At 53.2% G+C, this 21,171-nt stretch overlaps 1 protein-coding gene across 9 annotated transcripts in view; it reads left to right on the top strand.

Annotated features, from left to right (window-relative positions):
- The window catches only part of CLEC16A (C-type lectin domain containing 16A), a 210,302-nt gene that overhangs the window by 77,055 nt on the left and 112,076 nt on the right, over window positions 1-21,171 (top strand). For all 9 annotated transcript variants that reach the window (XM_051847427.2, XM_051847426.2, XM_051847428.2 and 6 more), the window contains 5 exons: window positions 10,301-10,423; window positions 13,115-13,224; window positions 14,661-14,705; window positions 16,561-16,611; window positions 19,774-19,902. In XM_051847427.2, coding sequence (XP_051703387.1) covers window positions 10,301-10,423; window positions 13,115-13,224; window positions 14,661-14,705; window positions 16,561-16,611; window positions 19,774-19,902 — 458 coding nt within the window. The remainder of the gene's footprint in view (window positions 1-10,300; window positions 10,424-13,114; window positions 13,225-14,660; window positions 14,706-16,560; window positions 16,612-19,773; window positions 19,903-21,171) is intronic.

Raw genomic sequence — 21,171 nt, 5'->3', positions numbered from 1 at the left:
GCACCCAGCCCCAAGCCAGGTGTTGGTAAGAAACCGCATGGGAGCGAGAGAGGTCTGAGCGTGTCATTCCAGTGGCCATGATCTCATGCCTGGACCAATGAACGGCCTCTCTGAGGGTCAGACATATCGCCAATTTATACTCCGTCCTTTATAGCTTGCCGGAGAATCCTCTGAGTGTAAGATTGCTTTAGGCATAGGCTGTCCCTGCTCAGAAACTTTAAGCGCAGGGGTGAACGTCGTAGCACGGCAGGGTAAACAGTGCTTGGGACACTTGTTCCCATAGGAGAGGGCCAGTTTGAGTTCCATCTACTCTGCTTCCAACCCAGCTTCCCATTAATGTGCCTGGGAAGGTGGCAGGTGATGACCCAAGTACTTAGTTTCCTGCCACCCCAGTGGGAGACTCGGGTGGAATTCCAGGGCCTGGTCTGTTCAAGGCATTTGAGGAGGGAACCAGTAGATGGAAGACCTCTCTGTCCCTCTTTCTATCACACTGCCTTTCAAATAAGGAAATGAATCTTAAAAAACAAAACAAAACAAAACAAAAAAAACAAAAAACTTTAGTGCCTTCCTCTCTCCCTTAAACTCTGTCCTCCCATACTGTCGTTTGTGGAATCCATATTTCACATACCTTTCCAGCCGGATCTGATTCCCGGGACTTGCATTCACAGGTCCTTGGCTGTGGCCCAGGGGTTTTCAGTGTTTTCTGTAGTGACAGAACTCTTTCATAATATGAAACTTGTGGCCACTGTCGTACTCACTGAGGTCTTTAATTTCTTCTGGTTGCAACGGAAACTGCCTCTGGCTGACCCGAGCTACAGGGAGCCTCTTGAAGACTCTGTGGCAGCTCACAGGACCCAAGAAGTTGCTGAAAAGCTTGAGAGAAGACACGAAGCAACCAGCTCTGGGCTCTTGCGCAGCAGGCATTCATGGATGGGGCTTGCGTCAAAGGCACCGAGTTGATCCCACTGAATCCCAGGCGGGGAATCTCCTCCACTGAAATTTTAAATTCCTTTTTTTTCCTTTTATAGATTTATTTATTCAAAAGTCAGAGTTACACAGAGAGAGGAGAGGCAGAGAGAGAGAGAGGTCTCTATCCGATGTTTCACTCCCCAGATGACTGCAACAGTCGGAGCTATGCCGATCCGAAGCCAGGAGCCAGGAGCTTCTTCTGGGTCTTCCGAGTGGGTGCAGGGGCCCAAGGACTTGGGCCATCTTCTACTGCTTTCCTAGGCCATAGCAGAGAGCTGGATCAGAAGTAGAGCAGCCGGGACTAGAACCGGCGCCCATATGGGATGCCGGTACTTCAGGCCAAGGCATTAACTTCCTGTGCCACAGCTCTGGCCCCTGAAATTTTAAATTCTTGGGTAGCAAATCTGAATGTTCCAGTTTGGGCTGTGTCTAAATCTAGAACATTCAGTTTGGGCTGGGGGTCAGGGTCACATAGAACATATTCAGTCCCTGGGGGCTCAGCCTTGTGTCTGGGACTCTTTCTGGAAGCCTGGCCGCCTGGCTGGTACCAACACACCTACCTGACCCTGGACAGTCCACTATCTTCCTTTATTCATCCGTGAATTTTCCTGCCATTTGCTCTCCCCGGCATCACCAGCTGTTGAACTTGGGTTTGTTGGTCGAGGGTCCAGCCTTCCAGAAGTTCTTTCCAGTGGCTTCTGATGAGGTTCACTCTGGGTTACCTGCTGATGGAGCACTGTATATATGTTACTAGGTTTGGTTTGCTGACAAATTATTAAGGCTTTTTGTATCTGTATTCATGAATGGCACTGGTCTGTAGCCTTCTGTCCTCTGTTTTTGCTGTCAGAGTTATGCTCACCTTCTGGAATGAACTGGGAAAGAGTCTCCCCTCTCTGGGGTCACACTCCTGTGCTTCCTGGTGTCCTGTCAAGGGTCTGCTGAGCTTTGTTTTGTGTATTTCCTCTCATTTTCTGAGTTGCTTTGGTCAGGAGGGTGAAGCCAATCCATCTTGGCAGGAAGCCCCGGCATTTTTTTTTTCTAAAGTTTTATTGAGTTACAATTGATATGTAATACACCTCACATGTTTGAAGTCTACAATTTAAAATGTTTTGATGTTAACACCCCTGAAACCATGAGTACACTCAGACATTGTACACAAGCATTGCTCCGAGTTTCCTCATGTCCTTCCTAGCCTCCCATACCCTTCTCCCCACACAACAGTAGATACGAGTGTGCATTTTCTAGAATTCCCTATAAACAAAACCTTGTAATATGTACTCTTTTTCATGTGACGTTTCAATCTATGATTTTTTAAGGTCCACCCATGATGCTGGGAGTATCAGTGTTTCATTTCTTCGGACTGTTAAATAGTATAGCATTGTATGAATGTACCACAGTTTATCTGTCCATCTCTTAATGGGATTTTGTTTCCAGTGTTTGACCATTACACATAAAGCTGTCAAGAATGTTTTGGTGTGGACGTATATGTCCTTTGCTCTTGGGTAAAACCTGGCAATGGAATGGCCGAGCCATATGGGATGTGCGTGTTTGCTTTTATTTTTATTTTTTAAAGAGGTCACCAAACTATTTTCTGAAGTATTTGTATCAGTTTGCAATCCATGCACGTGCTGAAGGTTTTTCAAGTAGGCAGATGTCATCGAATCCATGTGGCTACAGTGTTTGCCTGCTTCGAAAGGGACCATCTGTTTTTCTGAAATCTTGAGTTCCAAAAGACCGTGTGATCAAATAGTTCATGATGAGTTTATTCATGTAGTCATTCAACAAATGCATGTGGAATGCCTGCTCTGTGCTAGGCGAAGTGCTTAGTGTAGGGCCACAAACTCCAGGCAGACGAGGGCCCTGGCCCTAAAGAGCATTGGTGTGGTAGAAAAGCCCTACAAGAAGACCGTTCAGCACAGCAGAAAGGCCATGTGCCTGGTGACAGGCGGGGGCCCTGCCAGCTCCTGGGCCACTGATTCAGGGAACCGAGAACGAAGCCACCAGAGGGTTGGGAGGGGGCAGAGCAAGAGGGGCCGCAGCCTGGCCCATCTGTGGGACCACCGTGTGTGCATCAGGGCAGGCCATGGGCCTGTGGTGGGTGGTGTGCTCTTGGACAGGCAGATGGGCTGGAACCAGCTTGAAGGGTGCCGGGACAAGCACGGGGGTGGGGTGGGGCTGCTGAAGGCCACTGGCCAGGAATGATCTGATCACTGTGCATCCCTCCAAGCAGGTTCCCGGCAGTCTCAGCCAGAAGACGAGAGGGGTGGGAGATGTGGCCAGTGTTGTGAAGGTGACGTCCAGGGGCTCTTCATGTGGTTCAGCAGTTATGCGCTGAGGTTTGCTGTGTGCAGCACACCATGGTACACCCTGAAACAAGTCTGACAAGTTTTGTTCACATGATAAAAGAGAAGTTATGAGAAGTGGCAGAAAGGACTGGGCAGGATGGAGTGAGGAACAGGGACTAGTGGTGGTGGTACAGGGGTTACTAGCTAGGATGGTCAGGGAAAGCTTCTTGGATGAGAAATCATGAGAACTTGGGCCCAAGGAATGAGGAAGAGCCCTCTTGGGGCCGGTGCTGTGACATAGTAGGCTAGTAGGCTAAGCCTCTGCCTGCGGGGCTGGCATCTCAATTGCGAGCTGGTTCAAGTCCCAGCTGCTCCTCTTCCAATCCAGCTCCTGCTAATGGCCTGGGAAAGCAGCGGAAGATGGCCCAAGTGCTTGGGTCCTGCTCCCATGGGGGAGACCTGGAAGAAACTCCTGGCTCCTGGCTCAGATCCCCTCGGCTCCAGCTGTTGTGGCTATTTGGGAAGTGCACCAACGGATGGGAGACCTCTCCCTCCGTCTCTCCCTCTCTGTCATTATCTCTCAAATAAATAGAAGAAAACTTAGAATAATAATAGAAAAAAGAGCCGTCTCTGCAAAGATCTGGGGCAAGAGCCTCCTAGGCAAAGGGAGCAGCATGTGCAGGGGCCCTGTGCTGGGAAAGAGCGTGTGTATCTGAGGGCCGGAGCACTGACCGACCTGAGTCTGGCTGGGTGAGCAGGCACCGCATCGTGAAGAGCTTTGGAAGGCCACGAAAAGGATGTTAACTTTATCCTGAGAGCAGTGGGGACTTCCAGATGACTTCTAAGTAGGCAAATGCTGTGATCAGAAAGAAGTTTTTCAGAGAACCATCTGGCTACTGATGGAAAGTAGATGCGTGGGGGTGAGGGGGCATACCACAGGGAAAGCTGGGAGACTGGTTAGGAGGCTGTTGCAGTGGTCCAGGCAAGAGGTCCTGTGGATTGGATTGGGGTGTCGGCTGCAGAGAGAGAGAGAGGGGAAGCTGGAAGGACTTGTGATAGCTTCGGCGGTGGAGCTGGGAGCTGCTGCTGGATTGGCTGTGGGGATTGAGGGAAAGGGATGAGTCCCAGGTGGGTCCTGTAGTTTGGCTCGAGCGGCCGTGCAGCGCTGTTAACAAGGACAGAGAGGAGCGGGGCTGGGGACGGGGAGTCCTGCCCCATGCTCCTGCCTCCTGCCTCCCCATAATAGATGGTGGTATTGTTTCACGGACTAGTGGGTGTGAGCCATGAAGCAGGTTTAGAGAAGAGACGGAAAGTTTAAGTTTGTCATCCTGAGACCTGGTGGCCTGGGGAGGCTGCCTGGCGGGGGAGCTGCCCCGGCTCACGCTCTAGTCCTAGCCTGTTGGCACAGTGGGTTGTTTGGTGGTGGTGGTTGTCTGGTCAGGTGGCAGGCTGTTTAGCTGCTCTTGACTGTCAACCCCTTTTTTCCATATACTCAAGCTTCCCCCAAATAAGATGGTCCCTTTCTGATAGAGTTTTCCTAGTGAGATAATTTTTAACATAAAAGCAATGTTAATGAAAACCAACGTGAACCTAGACCTTTCAATAAATCCTAATAGGTTACACAGTGCACCCAGTGAATATCCTACCATGGATTGGCTGGCGGAAAGAAAGCGTTGGTTGTCGTGACTCAGCTGTGTCACAGTGAGATGCTGGTTCACATCTGTATAGCAAGTGCAGCCTTCCCTTTTGGGTCTTGTCTGCAGAGCCCTGAGCCAAAATGGGGCTGGGGCAATGTGAATCGGGCAGCTCTTTGTCCACCACCCTTCCAATCCTGCCCCTTCCATTTCCATGGCTTCCCAGGAAGAATCCTGGCCCCACTGTCATGTTTTCTTTGTGGATAAGTGACTGGAATATGGCTGAGAGATATGGGAAAGGTTGAAAGGTAAGCGGGTAAAGAGAAGCTTTTGCCATGCAGAGAGCTGGCAAAACAGCCTGTGGCTTTCAGCTGCCACACGGTCAGAACTGGAAGGACCTTGGGAAGGGGCCCAACATCTGTCAGCTTTCAAATAGCTGGTGTCCAGTTTTCCAAAGCTGGCAGTGCTTGTGTGGCGGCAGCCAAGGAGACTGCGTGGTCAGAGGAAATACGAAAACGTTTTATGTTACTTACCTGGAGTGATCAGGTCTTTATCCAGGATTGTCTGTCTGATTCTTTTATGTCTGTGTTTTTTGCACCCCTGCCCTGAATAGGGGCTACTGCAGATGGGGAGAATTCCAGAAACTTAGAGGAAGCTTGGTAACCAGTTACTGACCCCGCGCGGCCACACCCTTCCCTTCCAGTGTGGACTCTTTGGGTTGGGTCCTTTGGGAGTTCCACCCCCGCCCCCACCTTATGGAGAGGGGACACCCTCTCTGATTCATTTGGGCAGCAGCGCAGGCTCTGAACCCCGAGGGCCCAGGCCATGTGGTGGGGAGGGAGCAGGATAGCCTGGGACCTGCTGGAAATCGGCTGCCCAGGGCGTCTTCCCGGCCTTGGGAGGCTCTCAGGGTTTCTTTGGAATTGGCCTGTCGCCAGGCACTGAAGTGCTGAGCAGACAGGACAGTGTTATCCACTGCATTTATTTCAATCAGAGGAAGATGACTGGCAAGGAAACGCTGGGATTTGTAACCAAACCCGCCTTTCTGTAACTGAGAACCACGGGGTCTGTGTGTGTGCAGGTGTGTCCTCACACACGTGGGCTGTCTTACTGGTCACGTGTGTGTGAATCCCCATCCTAAGGTGACATTGGCAGGTGGTTTCAGCCCAAATCAAAGCTCTTCTACAAATCAAGTGCCTTCCTGAGCAAAGTGTGATGACATAATGCTTCTGAAGAAAATAATGGGGCTGTGTGTGGTTTTTCTCTTGCCTGCAGTGGCACCACTTCAGGTACCCAGCTGCTCGCAGTCCTGTTGCGCCTTATAAGTGAGGGTGCCCGCTGGGCTGTGCCGCGCTGCGGCTTCTGCGCCATGTCTGTTTTCCTCAGGGTGGAGATGCGTCTGATCAGAACACTGTATTTGACCCAAATCACTAACTATGACCAAATTTACTAAACTCCCTTAAAACCTGATTAATTCAACAAATACTTCTGAATGGTTGTCTGTGATCAGAACTCTGCTAGGTGCCATGACACACATAGCTTAGGCAGGTAGAGGGAGACCAGGAAGTAGGCGAGGCGTCGTGGAACAAGGCTTCGCGTCATGGAGCAAGGCTTCGCGTCTTTGAGGCTCATTGCCCTCGTCTGTTAAGTGCAGTCGTGTTGTCTGCTTCCCAGAAAGTCGTAAGGATTCACTGAAGCTCTGCACACCACGTGCCTGGCTACTGGTTACCATGTCTTCATGGTGTGTGAAGGAAACCCTGTTGCCTTAGCTGGTTCCCCCAGCTTCTTTCTCTCAGACACCCTGTCTTTGCCCAGAGACCGGGGCGTTTTGTTAAAAGCATTTGAGTGCTTTGGTGACTGACGAGGCCTGCTTGAGAGCATGTGGTGGTCGAGGGCCACCAACTGCTCTCCGAGGCGGCTGGACCCAGAGGAATGCCTGCAGCGTCCATCTTGCTGCACAGGTCTGGAAAGCCAAGGCCAGGGTGGAATACTTGAGAGGAACAGAGGAACGTAGAAGCCATGGTGGAAGAGAGAGAGACGGGAGAGGGTATGAGGCACCTGGCCTAGAAGGGAATTCAGAGAATACAGATGTTCAGGGGTTTGCTGTACGAAGCTTTGTCGTGTATTAGGTCACATGGACTCCCACGGGAGGCATGGCGCTGCTGGGTCTGTCTGTGGGGTGGGCAGCAGTCCGCCAGATCACAGCCAGATCTTGTCGCCTCCCACTAGCTGCCCCTCCGGCAGTCAGCCTCCAGGGATCCTGGCGTCTGAGCTTGCCTGCCCTTCCCCCCTCACCTGCCTGCTGGCTCTGACCCCTGCCCTCCCTGTCCCGCTCCAGGCAGGTTCCCTTTCATGTTGCCGGTGCAGCCTGAGTCAGTGTCTCAACAGCGCAGCGTCCCCTCCTTGGGCCTTCCTCTTCCGCTCTGTTTTAGCTCTCCCTAGCTTGTTCTTCATTTGTGTGCTTTTGCTCTTTCTTTCCTTTTGTAACACAATAGACAAGCACACTCAGCCATGTGCACACTGAAAATCCCCACCTGCGTACACTACTGTGTGTGACCCGGGGCTGCAAGCCCAGTCCTGGCTGGGCAGTGACGTAATCATCCCCACTGTACAGGTGAGGAGATGGAGGTTCTGCGAGGTGCAGTATCCAGATTGCCTCCTGCAGCTGCTGTCCCTCCCTGGGAGGTGGTGCTAGGGTGGCCAGTAGCTGCTGTTGGCACCCTGCGTGCTGTGTTTATGGGTGGCTCACAGTGAGGCTGGTGCTCTCTCTTCCTAGCTGGACCCTTTCTACTTCTGGAATCATCTAGAAGTTGTTCAAGCTGTGCCTCTAACTTGCTCTGTGACCTTGGACAAATGGCTTAACATCTCTGGGTTTTGACTTCCTTTCTAAAGAAAGAGCTAGACGCAGATTCTGGGCCAGATTGAAGTGTTTTGGTCCTCTGGGACACTCCCTTCCCAGAGAGCCGAGCCACCAATTGAGAAAGATCAGGATAACCTCGGAGCATTTTTCTTCCTGTCATGAAAAGATTCTGCCACAGATTTCCTCATTTTCCAGAAATTCTGGGTGGGGGAAGGCAACAATAGGAAAGAGTCAAAATGGAGCTCCCCCTGGAAATGCAAGTTTGCCTCTGCTTCTGCAGGCTGGGGCTGCATTCCGGGGCACTGGGCTCCTCTCTGCTGCTTGGACATGCTCTGACTGATGGGCTGCTCATCAAGTTGGGGGTGTGACTGCAAGCTGGAGGAGCCCGGGGCTTTCCCCAGAGCCACTAACCCGCAGTTCTCAAAGGACCGGGAATTGGAGGATAGACATCTTAGGACGGCACCCGCATCTGGAAAACACAGATGCCAGAAACCGTCAGTTGAGGCTCTTCTTTTTTTTTTTTTTTTTTTTTTTTTTTTTTTGACAGGCAGAGTGGACAGTGAGAGAGAGACAGAGAGAAAGGTCTTCCTTTGCCGTTGGTTCACCCCCCAATGGCCGCCGCTGCAGCCGGCGCACCGCGCTGATCCGATGGCAGGAGCCAGGATCCAGGTGCTTTTTCCTGGTCTCCCATGGGGTGCAGGGCCCAAGCACCTGGGCCATCCTCCACTGCACTCCCTGGCCATAGCAGAGAGCTGGCCTGGAAGAGGGGCAACCGGGACTAGAACCCGGTGTGCCGGCGCTGCAAGGTGGAGGATTAGCCTAGTGAGCCGCGGCGCCGGCTCGAGGCTCTTCTTGCTGGTCAGTGAGTCAGGCTGCCTCAGCGGTGGGCACCTAGCGCCAAGATGGAGCACAGAATCTCTGCAGCCAGGTTTCCTGATGCAGCCGCACTTATGGGGCATAAGAGTCCTCCCCTACTGGAGCCCACAGGCGTGCGTCTACCTCACCCGTGTCATCTCCTTGGTATGACTTGGCCTCTCGGAGCTGGAAGAAATTCAATAAAGCAAGATATATTGTTACGGTTTATGACGTCAGCGTGTGTGTAGGAGTTACTTAGAGTCCAGACGGTCAGCTCCTCGGTGCTGTCCCCCGCTGTTTGGTCAGGGTTCTAAGTGAAGCGTCATCTGGCACTCAAGGGCCTGACTGCAAGAGTTCCGAGAAGTGCCACCTTCCCCCTTCTGTGGGATAACAGGAAAAGACGTGCTTTACGCATAAACAGTCCATTCAGTTCTCGAAGCTTGGATTAAGTGAAATGTTTGTTTCTGCAAGTGTATTTTTCAAGAGCCATGTTTTGAGTAGCTGAGAGGGTAAGTACTAGTCCAGGCCTGGACTATTCTAGAATCCCTGGTGGGTCCTCCTGTTGTCCCAGCTCCTGGACTTTCTTTGGGAAAAATGAGAACGTGGCTCACAGGTGCCAGTGTTGCCCTTTGCCCCATCCTCTCCCCCTCACCCCCTACTTCCTCCTCTGTCTTTTAAACACTGTGGTTTGCACAGGAGAAATCATTCCTTTGCCTCTTAATGACAGACCCACCTTGTTGGCTTCACTGCATGCACCTTTCGTTTCCTTCTGCTTTCCCCACCCCGTCGGGGTGTGTCTGCCTCACCCATCCCTGGACCTGCTTGCCCCTGTGTTTTGTTGGATGTCAGGCTCAGCTCATGGACTTGGTGCTGAGAGTTGCAGGGGCAGTGGTTGGACGTGACGCTTTCCCTTGTGTCTGGTCTCTGTGTTTCCCTGAGTCTGGGGCACAGGTGAGACACACACCTGGCACCAGAGGGCAGTGATGTGGACTCTGTAGAAGTTTCTCCTGTTTCCATTCTTCTGCTTATGAATGTCATCATTTGGGGCTAGTGTGTCTTCAACACTATGAAGTTTCTGTCTCTTTATAAAATGATGTTTTTTTTTTTCATTTGAGAGGTAGCATCCATCTGCTGGTTTACTCCTCAGATGTCCACAATGGCTGACACTGGGTCAAGCCAAAGCCGGGAGCTGGGAGCTCAGCCCAGGCTCCCACATGAATGGCAGGGACTCCATCATTTGAACCATCACCACTGCCTCTCTGTGTCTGCACTAGCAGGAAGCTGGAGTGGAGAGCAGAGTCAAGTGTGGAAGCAAGGCACTGCAGTGTGGAACGCAGGCATCTTCCCCCCCAGGCTGAATGCCTGCCCTCAGTCTCCCTTTCTAAGGAGCGAAGGCAGGGCAGCCTCAGGCAGTCAGAGCCACTGGCCGGGATTTAGCAGCAGGGCTGAACTTGGTCCTTCAGTTCCTGTCAGTTACTGCATCAAGGCTACTCCAACTCACCTCCAAGTTTCCTGCAAGTCAACCTGTGCCTGTACATTAAAACACACGTTTTCTATCACCACTTGCAAGTTGTAGCACAGGCAGCACCTGTTCGTGACAGAAGCCTGGAAGATGGTGGCTGGAGCTGAGGAAAGCCCGCTGTGCGGGGCCTCTTCGTAAGGCAGCTCTGTTTCCATTCTCCCTTCCCCCTTTCCAGGAATGGATCCTGAAAAATTAGAGCGAATCCAGCTTCCGGTGCCCAATGTGGCTGAGAAGACCACCTACAACCATCTGCTGGCCGAGAGACTCATCAGGATCATGAACAACGCTGCCCAGCCAGGTGCCCACCTAGGGTGTCCTCTATGCCCAGGGCCGTGGAGTCAGAAGGACCAGGCCCTCCGGCTGGGTACCACGGCCTCGCTGAGGATCCAGTCAGCCATCCCCTTGCCCTGAGCCCACGACCTGGGCCGCAGAGACCCTCCTGCCTGTTCCTCTCTGGGTTGTCTCCCCATTCCCATCCCCTTACCCTCTCCTTTGTCTCTCTCCACACCTAGCCCTTCTCTCGCCAGTTTTGCCAGTGCCTGTGGCCTTTCTGTCTAGGTGACCCAAAGCCACTTCCTGAGAATGAGCTGGGCCGAGAGTCAGAGAGAGGGGAGGAGGTGGGCAAGTGTTGATCAGCTGCTGTTGATAACGTAGCGTTAGCCCAGGATCCGCACTCAGCGCAGCTCAGAGGTTTTGGGCAACACCACTCTGTAGACAGAAGAGGGCTGGAAATAGCATGCAGTGTTTCTCAGCTGGGGCTGTCCCCCTCCCAGGGACATTCGGCAATGTCTGGAGACATTTTGGGTCATCACAAGTAAGAGTGTGACTGGCATTTAGTGGCTAAAGACAGAAAATTGTCTGGCCCGAAATGCCACCAGTGCTGAGACTGAGAATGCCTGATTGCAAGGAGAGGGACGGCAGCGTGGGTGTGCATGGCGAAGGGCCTTACTGAGCTGCTGAGAGAGCCACTGAGCGAACGATCAGGAGCACCCAGCGAGGAGGGCGTAGGGCAGTGCAGGGCTTGGGAGGTCGTGATTGCGTGGGGAGTGGGGTCCAGGTGGTAGCTGGAGGCAGAGCATAGCTGTGCTGGTGAGTGATAGACAGGCTAGAGAGCCCAGCTAGTGGCCTCATGTCAGCAGGCCAGATGTTTCCCGAGAGCCTCCTGCAGGCCAGCCTCGGCACCTCCTGCCTCCCAGGAGCCGCAGCCCATGGTCTGTGAAGTCCCACGAGAGTGTTTCCCATGTGGAAAGGGGGCTAGAGCTCAGAGGAGGGGTCATGGCTGGAGCCAGCACTGTGGCACGGGATGGGGAGGTGGTCGGTGGGGTCAGTGGAGCTGAGAGGTCCAGGAGCCGTGTCTTCACGAGGACGGTGCTGTTGGACGAAGGTGGCAGAGGCAGGAGCAGGGTACCCCATTGGGAACTGGGTGAACGAGGCAGGTGGAGTGTGCCTGGGTGTCAGGAGAGGACCGCCAGGGCGAGGAGGGACAGGGGCTTCTCAGGGCTGCTGCGCGGGACGCCCTGCAGAGGAGAGGGGGCGGCAGTGCGGGCACAAGGTCTGAGAGCTTCGCTGCGGAGGGAGGGGCTTGCTGGCCCCTGTTCCCCTCGACAGTCATGGTCACCTCCTCGGCCAGGGATTTGGAGTGGAGAATCAATTCCACTTGCCCAGAGGCAGCAGCAGGCAGAAGGTACAAAATAAGTGATCTTTTTGTGTAGCGGGGAGCCCCTGGGTTTGAATCCTGTTTAGAAGGCCTGTTTTGCCTGTGTGAATATGTGGCTTTTTTGTTTTCAGGCAGATTTTCTCTTCTCTTTTTCCACTTGGACAAAGGGTGGGCAGAGAGGTGTAAGGGGTGTACCTGCCTACGTGGTCCTCGGTGGCCCAGCCTGGCCCTTGATGTTTCTGAAGCCTTGGAGGCATGGCCTGGAGACTTCTCCTTTCCTGGCCCCTCTGGGCACACTGGGACCTTGCATCAGGAAGGAGCGGCTGTCCTTTGGGCAACAGTTAGGCTTGCTCCCCGGAGAGATGTCAGATGTGGGTTCTGGCATTCCGAGCAGCAGAGTCTGCCACAGTCCTCAGGGTACCTACTGCAAGAGATTTATAGAGGTTCCTTAAAAGCCCCTGGCGCCATGCCTGGATCACAGTTGGGTAGCATAGCGAGCTGTGTTAGTCAGAACTTGGTGCAGCTGACAGATCGCCAGCTCGGACTGGCTTAAACGATACGACAGAAGTAGCCAGTCTAACAAGCAAAGCTGTTGCTGGCTTATAGAGCCTTTTGGGGTCTGGCTTCAGGCGTAGCTGAATCCAGGATATCAAGCAGGGTTTTCAAGACTGTCTTTGGACTCTGCCACTTTCTGGGTTGGCAAGATAAGTGCCTGCCTCTCCAGCTGTCTCTTTGTCTCTTGGGGCTCCAAACTTGCTCTGTGGGAGATACTTCGGTTTGGACAGTCTAGATGGAAGGGAGATCTCAAATTCTATTTGTAGAATGCCCTCCAAGATCAAAAATACTGGTGGGGAGGTGGCTGTGTGATTTATCACACTTGGGCCACGTGGCCCCACTACAGCCCCGCCCTCTGTGCTACCTGGCACGTTGCCTGGCGGTGCAGCAAATGGTAGGGGAGGGGAGACCAGCTCCACACAAACCACATGACTCAGAGTGGAGCGGGGGTGTCCAGAGTAAAGTGGGAGTGTGCCTCGCTGAAATGAGGAAACGATGCTAGCCAAGCACAGAGGGCCTCCGTCTGGGGCCAGACTTTCCCCTTCTCTTGCTCGCCTCTCCCTGATAAAGGGACTTCAGGGAGGTACTGGGTGAAGGTAGCTGTGATGGGAACATGGGATTGTGGCTGACTGGAGGGGCGTGGCATGCAGGGCTTCCCTCTGAATCTCCGCTGGATACTGGGGCCCTTGCCCAGTCTGCCTGTCAGATGAGCACCCTGTGTCCCGGGTGCTCTGCCCGGGTGCTCTGCACTGACCCTGGTGCCCTGGTGCCCTGCAGATGGGAAGATCCGGCTGGCGACCCTGGAGCTGAGCTGCCTGCTCCTGAAGCAGCAAGTCCTGACCGCCTCTGGCTGCATCCTCAAGGACGTGCATCTGGCCTGCCTGGAGGTCAGGGCCTCTCCTCCCTTCCCTTCCCGGGCTGCGGAGGGTGGGAGCAAGCGGGAGGGAAGCTGCTGGCATCCAGACAGAAGCACCTGATCTGCCGTGTCCACAGCACTCGCTAGCCACAGCAGGGCCAAGACCACCCCCCCCCCAGGCCGTGCCCCACCCACTTGCTCAGACTGGCTCGCAGAGTGCCCCTGGCCACTGGATTGGAGTAGTTCTGCTAGAATAATTACATGACCCAGCCTTTGTCCCCAGGAGTGAAATATTTTTTCTTTTGTATTATAAAACTTTTATATACACACACATATAATGATTTATAGTTTTATATGCTAAAATACACATTCATTAAGTTTTCAATTGCTTTTGTTCTCATTCCTCCTCCTCTTATTTTACCTCTGTGTCTTAGAAAATATAGGAAATACAGAGGTTAAAGTAACATCTATAGTTGATACTTTCTTCTATGTCTGTGTAGGTTTTAAGTTTATTTATTTTTATTTGTTTGAAAGGCAGATTGACAGAGTTCTTCCATTTGCTGAATGATTACTCAAATGCCCCAACAGTTAGGGCCGGGCCTGGAGGAACCAGAAACCAGAAGTTCCATCCAGGTTTTCCTTGTGGGTGGCAAGGACCCAGGTACCCAAGCCGTCATGTGCTGCCTCCCAAGGTGCACATTACCAGAAGTGGAGGTGGGCTCCATCTCAGCCACTCCAACATGGGATGCAGGCACCTCAAGCAGCCGCTTAACCTGCTGTACCACAATGCCCACCCCAAATACACTCTTAATGCACAAACACAACATAACATATACACACAAATACATTTTTTGTTTTGTAAAAATAGAGCCATAATAGCCCTATTTTATCACCCATTCTCCCCGGTTAGCTGTCTGTTAGCTTTCCATGTCATTACATTGAATTGCCTATTCTTTTGCCTTTTTCTTCTTCTTTTTTTTTTAAAGATTTATTTTATTTATTTGAAAGACAGAGTTACAGAGAGAGGCAGAGACAGAGAGAGAGGTCTTCCATCCACTGGTTCACTCCCCAGAAGACTGCAACGGCCAGAGCTGTGCCGATCTGAAGCCAGGAGCTTCTTCCGGATCTCCCACGTGGGTGCAGGGGCCCAAGGACTTGGGCCATCTTCTACTGCTATCCCAGGCCATAGCAGAGAGCTAGATTGGAAGAGGAGCAGCTGGGACTAGAACTGGTGCCCATATGGGATGCCTGCACTTCTGGCCAGGGCTTTAACCTGCTGTGCCATGGCGCTGGCCGCTGCCCTTTTCATCTTAACCTGTGTCTCCCTTCCTCCCTCTCTCCTAAGAACCATTGTATATATTAAGGATACAGTCCAGCATGTTTTATGTAGACGCAGATTTTAGGTTCATAACTGACCATTCCTCTCTGTAAGACTTCCCCCTTCACTCCTTCCTTCTCTTTTAACAGGGTGCGAGGGAAGAAAGTGTTCACCTGGTGCGACATTTTTACAAGGTAATTGGCAGAGCACAAGTGGACAGTGGTGTGGGTGTCCTCTAGAATCAGGGTTGTGGTATCCAGTCCTATACATGTAAATGAAGGATGGGTATCTTCAGTTTTGTTTAATTTAATTTTTTTTGGTAGAGGTCACATCTGCTAGTTCACTCCCAAATGCCTGCAACAGCCGGAGCTGGGCCAAGGCCAGAGCTAGGAGCCTGGAGCTGAACCCAGGTCTCCCGCGTGAATGGCCGTCACTGCTGTCTTCCAGAGTGCATTAGCAGCAAGCTGGAGTTGGGAGAGTCAGGTTTTGAACGCGGGCCCTCTGCTGTGGCACGTGGATGTCCCAGCCTTCGTGTTACCCCTCTTGAGGTGGCTCACGGTGTCTTCCTGGTTGGGGAGAGGGGTCAGCAGTGCCGTTTTCTTGTTGCTCACCTGTGCTGGCTTCATTGGTACTTTCCTGCGACTGCTGTTTCTTTGCAGAAATCTTTTTCAGCCACTTTCCCTTGCGGTCAGTGTTTGTTGAGATAAAATGAGGTCCTGTAATCTGGAAATCCAGCCTGTCAGGCTCAGATGACCCCATCCTGCGGCAGTGGCCTTGCACAGGCGAGGCCACACGCTGTGGTAGAAAACCCCAGATTCCCCCTCAGACCCTCACAGCCACACTGGACACCCGGTGAGGGTATGCTCCGACCAGCTGAGGCTGGAGGAGTGGAAACCTCGCGCTTGTGGTGGTCATCTTTGCGTTTATTTCCCCGTAGATAGCTTTTACATGGCAAGATCAGGAAGACATAGGCTTGGGCATCTTCCCAGTGGGTGGTTCTTTTTCTGTTAACAAAAGGAGAGCTATATCTGAATTTAGGCTCCCTTTTCTCAACCTAGATTCTCCTCTCCTGCCTTTATCCTGTAGGGTTTACCCCCTAGAAGGATGCCTCAGAAGCTTTCTTGTGTTTTCTAGGCTTATTCTATCTGTGAGACTTGCCGGCTTATTGGTGGTTCAAATAGCTGGAAAAGTGTAAAAAGGACCTATTTCCTTGCCCACCCTGACTGTATGTGTGTGTGTGTGTGTGTGTAAGGTTTGATTGAGGATTTATGAGAGGAGGCAGGCGTGTTCTCACTGTCGTCCATAGCAGTGTGATAATGGTGAACAGTTACATGGCTGAGTGGCAAGGCTCTGTGGCCTGTGCGTCATGTGAGTTAACACACAACACTCACGGCCCAGCAGGCGTGGGCTGTCAGCTCGCGCTTGCTGCAAAGCAGAGTGGCTCCAAGAAGCAAAACTGGGATTTGGTCCCTGGGGTGTACGTCTCAGATCCAGGCTCCTGCTTGCCCCTCCGTTCTGAAGGGGACCTCCTGGGCCTGCAGGAACTCCAAGACCCTCCCGGTATTCCCCAGAAACAAACGGAAGCAGCGCAGAACTGTGGTGTTAAGCATGCTGAGTTCTCCTCCTTTCCGAGGTGTGGGCCTCGCGCATTTAGCATGCAACTTTACCCGGATTTCCCATTTTCTCAGCCATTATCGACACCTAGAGGATGTTAAACACTTGAAATAGTAACCATTTCTATATTTAAATATTAATAATGTTATTTTGTTTTGTTTTGTTTTGTTTTGTTTTGTTTTCCTGTGAGAGAAGAACTCTAACGTGATACGCTTTAAAAAAATAAAGAACAGCTTTGGGGGTGCCATTTGATATTTGGTCTTTCCTTTGAGTGTGTGTGTGTGTTCACGTGTGTGTTTTACATCCTAGTGATTTACGAGAACTTGCTAATGAGAAACAGATGGCCCCAAAGCCGCGAACTGGGGTTTGTAATACTTTGTTGTTTATGGAAAAAATATGAATAATCTTCTCTTCCCTCTCCTCCTCTCTTTTTAGGGAGAAGAAATTTTTCTGGACATGTTTGAAGATGAATACAGGAGCATGACAGTAAGTGAGGGTCACGCGCCTGCGACCTGCTGCACCCAGGGCCCCTCTCTCTGATCTGGGGCCTTCTGACCAAATGGCACATTGGTAGGGAAGTCCGTGGAAAATGGTGTCGTTGATCCCTGCACTGCTCAGATTTCTGATTCCTACCAGCTGTGTCAGTAGCAGGGTTCAGAAAGATCCACTTTGATTCAGAATAGTGTTGGCCGTGGGGGTGTCTTTGGAAGAGGGCGTATTCCTTGTCCGGTATGTAAAGTACTTTGTGCATGGTGAGCATTCTCACATCAGCCACGGAAGAGCTGCTGTCGTCAGGACACGGGCGGACAGGTTGATGGATGTCCCCAGATCTGTCCGGCCAGTGGGTAGCAGAGCCAGGCTCCCCAGCCAGGCACTTCCCCTCCCAATGTGTTAGGCTGCCTCTGGCTTTGCCGCGTCACTGGAATGTTCCAGCACATAGCTCTTCCACACACCCACAGTGCCCGTGCGGTCTGCCCGCTCTCCCTGCGGGGAGGACAGGGAGGCGTGCTGCGTTCAGTGAGTAACAGACCTCTGTTGTGTTGCGTGTTTGTCTGCATCCTTGGCACCTGCCTTAGTAAATAACAAATAGATGATAAATGATCCTTTTTGTGGACATTACTCACCAAAGCGTAAAGTGATTTGGGAAGTTTATAATAAACCTAAGTGTTTAAAGTGTCAAAAAGAAAAAGGCAGCTCGCGCTAAGTGGCTCCCTGGCTTCCTAGCTCGGTCACTGGGTGCACCGCTGTGCCCGGCGCCCTCGCTCAGCACAGGGCCGGCCCGGGGCTGCTTCATGGAAAGGTGTAAATTGGCCTCATTCACCTTCAGAGAGGGCCCAGCAGCACCCAGGCCTCCTGCTGCTGCTCACACGTGGGCTGACGCACGAGACTGCGCCTCCTCCTGTTGTGTCCACAGCGCTTCGAAGAGTGGCTCAGCCTCCCAGCCCCTGGCCCAGCAGTTAGCGGCAGGTGGATCTCCTGGTTATTTGCCATCTTGTCTTACCCCGCTTTCCCCTGTTCCGCAGCAGTGCCCCAGGTGTGGTGCCCAGTTGGAAACATGAGACTCGCATCATGCGGCCGTGTGGACAAGGCAGGCTCTGAGCGCCCACCTGCGCAGTGTCTGCGTGTGGTGCATGTTGCTGTGTGACCCTCGGCAGGCTGCTTAGCATCTGAGCTTTGGGTTCTTCCATCTGTAGGACGGTGTCCCCAGCACGGCGCTGCCCAGGCTGATGAGAGCCGCTCAGCGAGGTGTCTCGTGTGGTGTCCTTGTACTACAACCATTCATTTCCTCCCCTCCCACCCTAGGAAGCTTCCTGGGTTTTGTTAGTTTTAGTCAAGTGTTTATGGCATGTCTCGCCCAGTGCCTGGCATTCTAGAGTAATACAAAGACGACACAGCCTGAGCCTTTGGCTGAAGGCCGTCCTCAGCTCGGCCTCCTAGCGGAATGAGGTGGTGATAGACCCTGAGCTCCGCTCAACCCTGCAAGGAGGCTGCTGTGCTAAAGCCACGGCTTGGCTTTTAGCCCTCCCCTCATTTCCCTTAGCACCTCGAGGGGCTTTTTTTTTTTTTTTTAAAGATTTACTTATTCATTTGAAAGGCAGAGTTAGAGAGAGAGTGTGTGCTTCCATCTGTTGGTTCATTCTCCAAATGGCTGCGGTGGCTGGGGCTGGGCCAGGCCAAAGCCAGGAGCCCAGAACTCTCTCTGGGTCTCCCACAATGGTGGCAGGGCCCCACGTACTCGGGCCATCTTCGGCTGTTTCTCCAGGCACATTAGCCAGGGGCTCGATTGGAAGTGGAACAGCCAGGACTTGAACCAGTACTCACGTGGAATGCTGGCATTGCTGGCCACAGCTTCACCCACTGCACCCCAGCACTGGCCCAGTACCTCTGGTTTAATGGAAGAGGCTTAATGGGCCCAGCCAGCCCGCTCCCCTCACAGCAGGCTTAAATTCAGGGTAAGGGCGTGGAAGTGATGGCAAACAATAGATGCAGTGTCGAGCCGGTGAGGCAGGTGGGAAGGTGGCGCAGGCGGGCAGTGCTGAGGGCAGTGTCGGCGGATGGGGCTGGCCCTCTAAAGAGGAAGGCAAGCAGCATGCCCTGAGTGGCTTCCTGGCCCCTGGCCTGCTTGCCAGGTTTCTGGACAGCAGGGCCCTCACCGCTTCCTTGCCATCTTCCCTCAACTTTATGTGGCAGGAAGGGAACATGATCTGTTTGCTACCCCCTTTTTGAAAAGAGAATAAACTTGCTTCTATAGACAACTTTCTTCAGTGGCATGCCATTCCTTAATTAGGACGCTGGCTAAATAAAGTGTTAGTGTTCAGCCAACATGTGCGCTAAGTGGTCAGAATCAGGAGGGGAGTCGATGCGACCCTGTGTCTTAGTCATCAAGGAAGGCTCCATGGAGGTAGTGTGGAAGGAGGCAGAGCTCTGCTCTTGTCTGGCCTTGTAACTGTGGGCAAGTGCCCTTGCTCCCCGGAACTCGGTGTTATCCTCTGAGATATGGGCACCGGCATCTAGCAGAAGGTGAGCCAGGCAGGTGCCTGGCAGTCCGTAGATGCTCCGTAAATACTGTCTGTTATCATGGGGAAGATGTGAAGGAAGGGGGAACACGGGTCCTGGCTGGAAATCCCAGGATTGGGGGTGGGGGCATGGCCGCCTGGAGCAAGGCAGGCCTGGGCTCATGCCTTGGCTCTGCCACCAGCTAACTGAGCGACCCAAGTGCATTCTTTCTCCTCTCTGAAGCTCGGCTCCTAGCAGCACAGCAGGAAGCGTCCCTGCTGAAGCCCTCCAGGCCCAGCCTACCCATGGGTGGTGCTCATGTTGGCACGGGAAGGGCAGAGAGAGGAGCAAGCTGCAGGGAGGCAACACTCACAGGGACAGCCTCCAGGCAAGGCAGCTGCCTCGTCCCTGAGAGCCCCGTTCCTACGTGTGGGCGATGAGAGGATGAGAGAGCAGAGCTTCTTCTAGTCGAAAAGCCAGCGTCTCAAGAGCCCCAGAGCAGCCGCTTCAGTTAAAGGAAGTGTGTGCACCTTGGAGAGCCGGAGCTGCTGCCTCCTGCCTTCACCTGCGTCCCTCGCTTGCCTGCGTAACCTGCCCCATCTCCCCAAAGTGAGGGGCCCTCTTTGAGTTTTGCTGTGGTGTCTCTCCTAGATGAAGCCCATGAATGTGGAGTATCTCATGATGGATGCCTCCATCCTGCTGCCCCCGACGGGCACGCCGCTGACGGGCATTGACTTCGTGAAGCGCCTGCCGTGCGGCGACGTGGAGAAGACCCGGCGGGTGAGTGCCACCGGACCCATCCTCCTGGGCAGCTAGGACCGCTCCCTGGCTGGGGGTCAAGTCAAAAGCCTGCTTCAACAGGAGCTTACATGCCGCGTTGACAGCACCTGCCACACTGGCCACCAGATGTGGCTTTCGCAAGGGTGTGGCCCTTTGAAAGGCAGGGGTTGGGATTCCACTGTGTCTGGCCCAGGTGTGCTGCCTTTGCTGTGCACAGCACACCCCTGAGCCCTCAGTGGGAGCCAGGAGGGGACAAGCACAGTGCATCCAGCACGGAGGAGGTGGGTGGGAGAGCCTTGCTCAGAGACCTCAGGACCCCCGAGATGACGTGACGCGGAGAGAGCTGACAGATCTTGGAGCTAAGCTAGGCATTCACAAACTAAAGGGGCTCTTGGGGGCCTGCAGGAGCCCCACGTTCTGGGGCAGACGGTTCTCAGAAGCAGCTGACCGTGTGCTTCCGTCATCAGTGCTTCTGGTCTGCAGCCATGCTCTAGGAAGCGGTGTCGGTGAGGCCGTTCATGGTACTTTATCTCCCTCGTAAGATCACGCTTGCTTTCTTAGAAAGCACCGTAGCCTTTTCCTAGAAATCCTCTCCTGGAGACGTGGAAGTGAGTGGATAGCTTAGAGGGCTCCGTCACATGGGGCTTCCCTTGCGAGGCTGTGTGGGAGGGTGGCAGAGGTGTTTCACTTTTGGATTTGGAAAAGCAGGCATGACGTGGGTGCTCCTCCCACCCGAGGATCTGCAGGCCTCCCCCACCCCTCCCCCCAGCGGGTGGTTCTGCCTCAGCTCCTAGGGGTGCAGAGGAAGTAGGACCCATGTGTCTTGTCTTGATCCACATTCCCAGCTGCCTGATGCAACCCACAGACCTCACCACAGGCCCCGCCCTGTCCGCGCCGCTGGTGTCTCCCTTTCCTGAGCTCCCGACCAGTGCCGCTGCCCCCGGCCAGCATACGGTTCTGTTTGTGGGTGGCAGTGTTCCTACTGGGTGTCAGATTTTAAGGGACACCCTTGATTCTGACAAGCGTGTACCCTGTCAGCAACCCCTCTGCATGCTGTACACTTACCTAAACTTTTGGTTGGCCTGAGGGGTGCTGACCCAGGCTGCAGAGTCCCGTGCTGAGTATCCCCCACCCCGGGCCAGAAGGTCCCAAGGGTGGGGTGCTGAGAGCGGTTGCCCTGGGTTATACTCTGCCTTCTTCTGGTTCATGGCTCACCAGGCTTTTTCTTAGTGTTTTTAGGAGAGTGCTCCCTTTGTTACAAAGTGAATC

This window comes from Oryctolagus cuniculus, chromosome 19 (genome assembly GCF_964237555.1).
Source record: "Oryctolagus cuniculus chromosome 19, mOryCun1.1, whole genome shotgun sequence".
NCBI lineage: Eukaryota > Metazoa > Chordata > Mammalia > Lagomorpha > Leporidae > Oryctolagus > Oryctolagus cuniculus.
The sequence above is the reverse complement of the archived record's forward strand: the minus strand, read 5'-3'. Positions and strand labels throughout refer to the sequence as shown.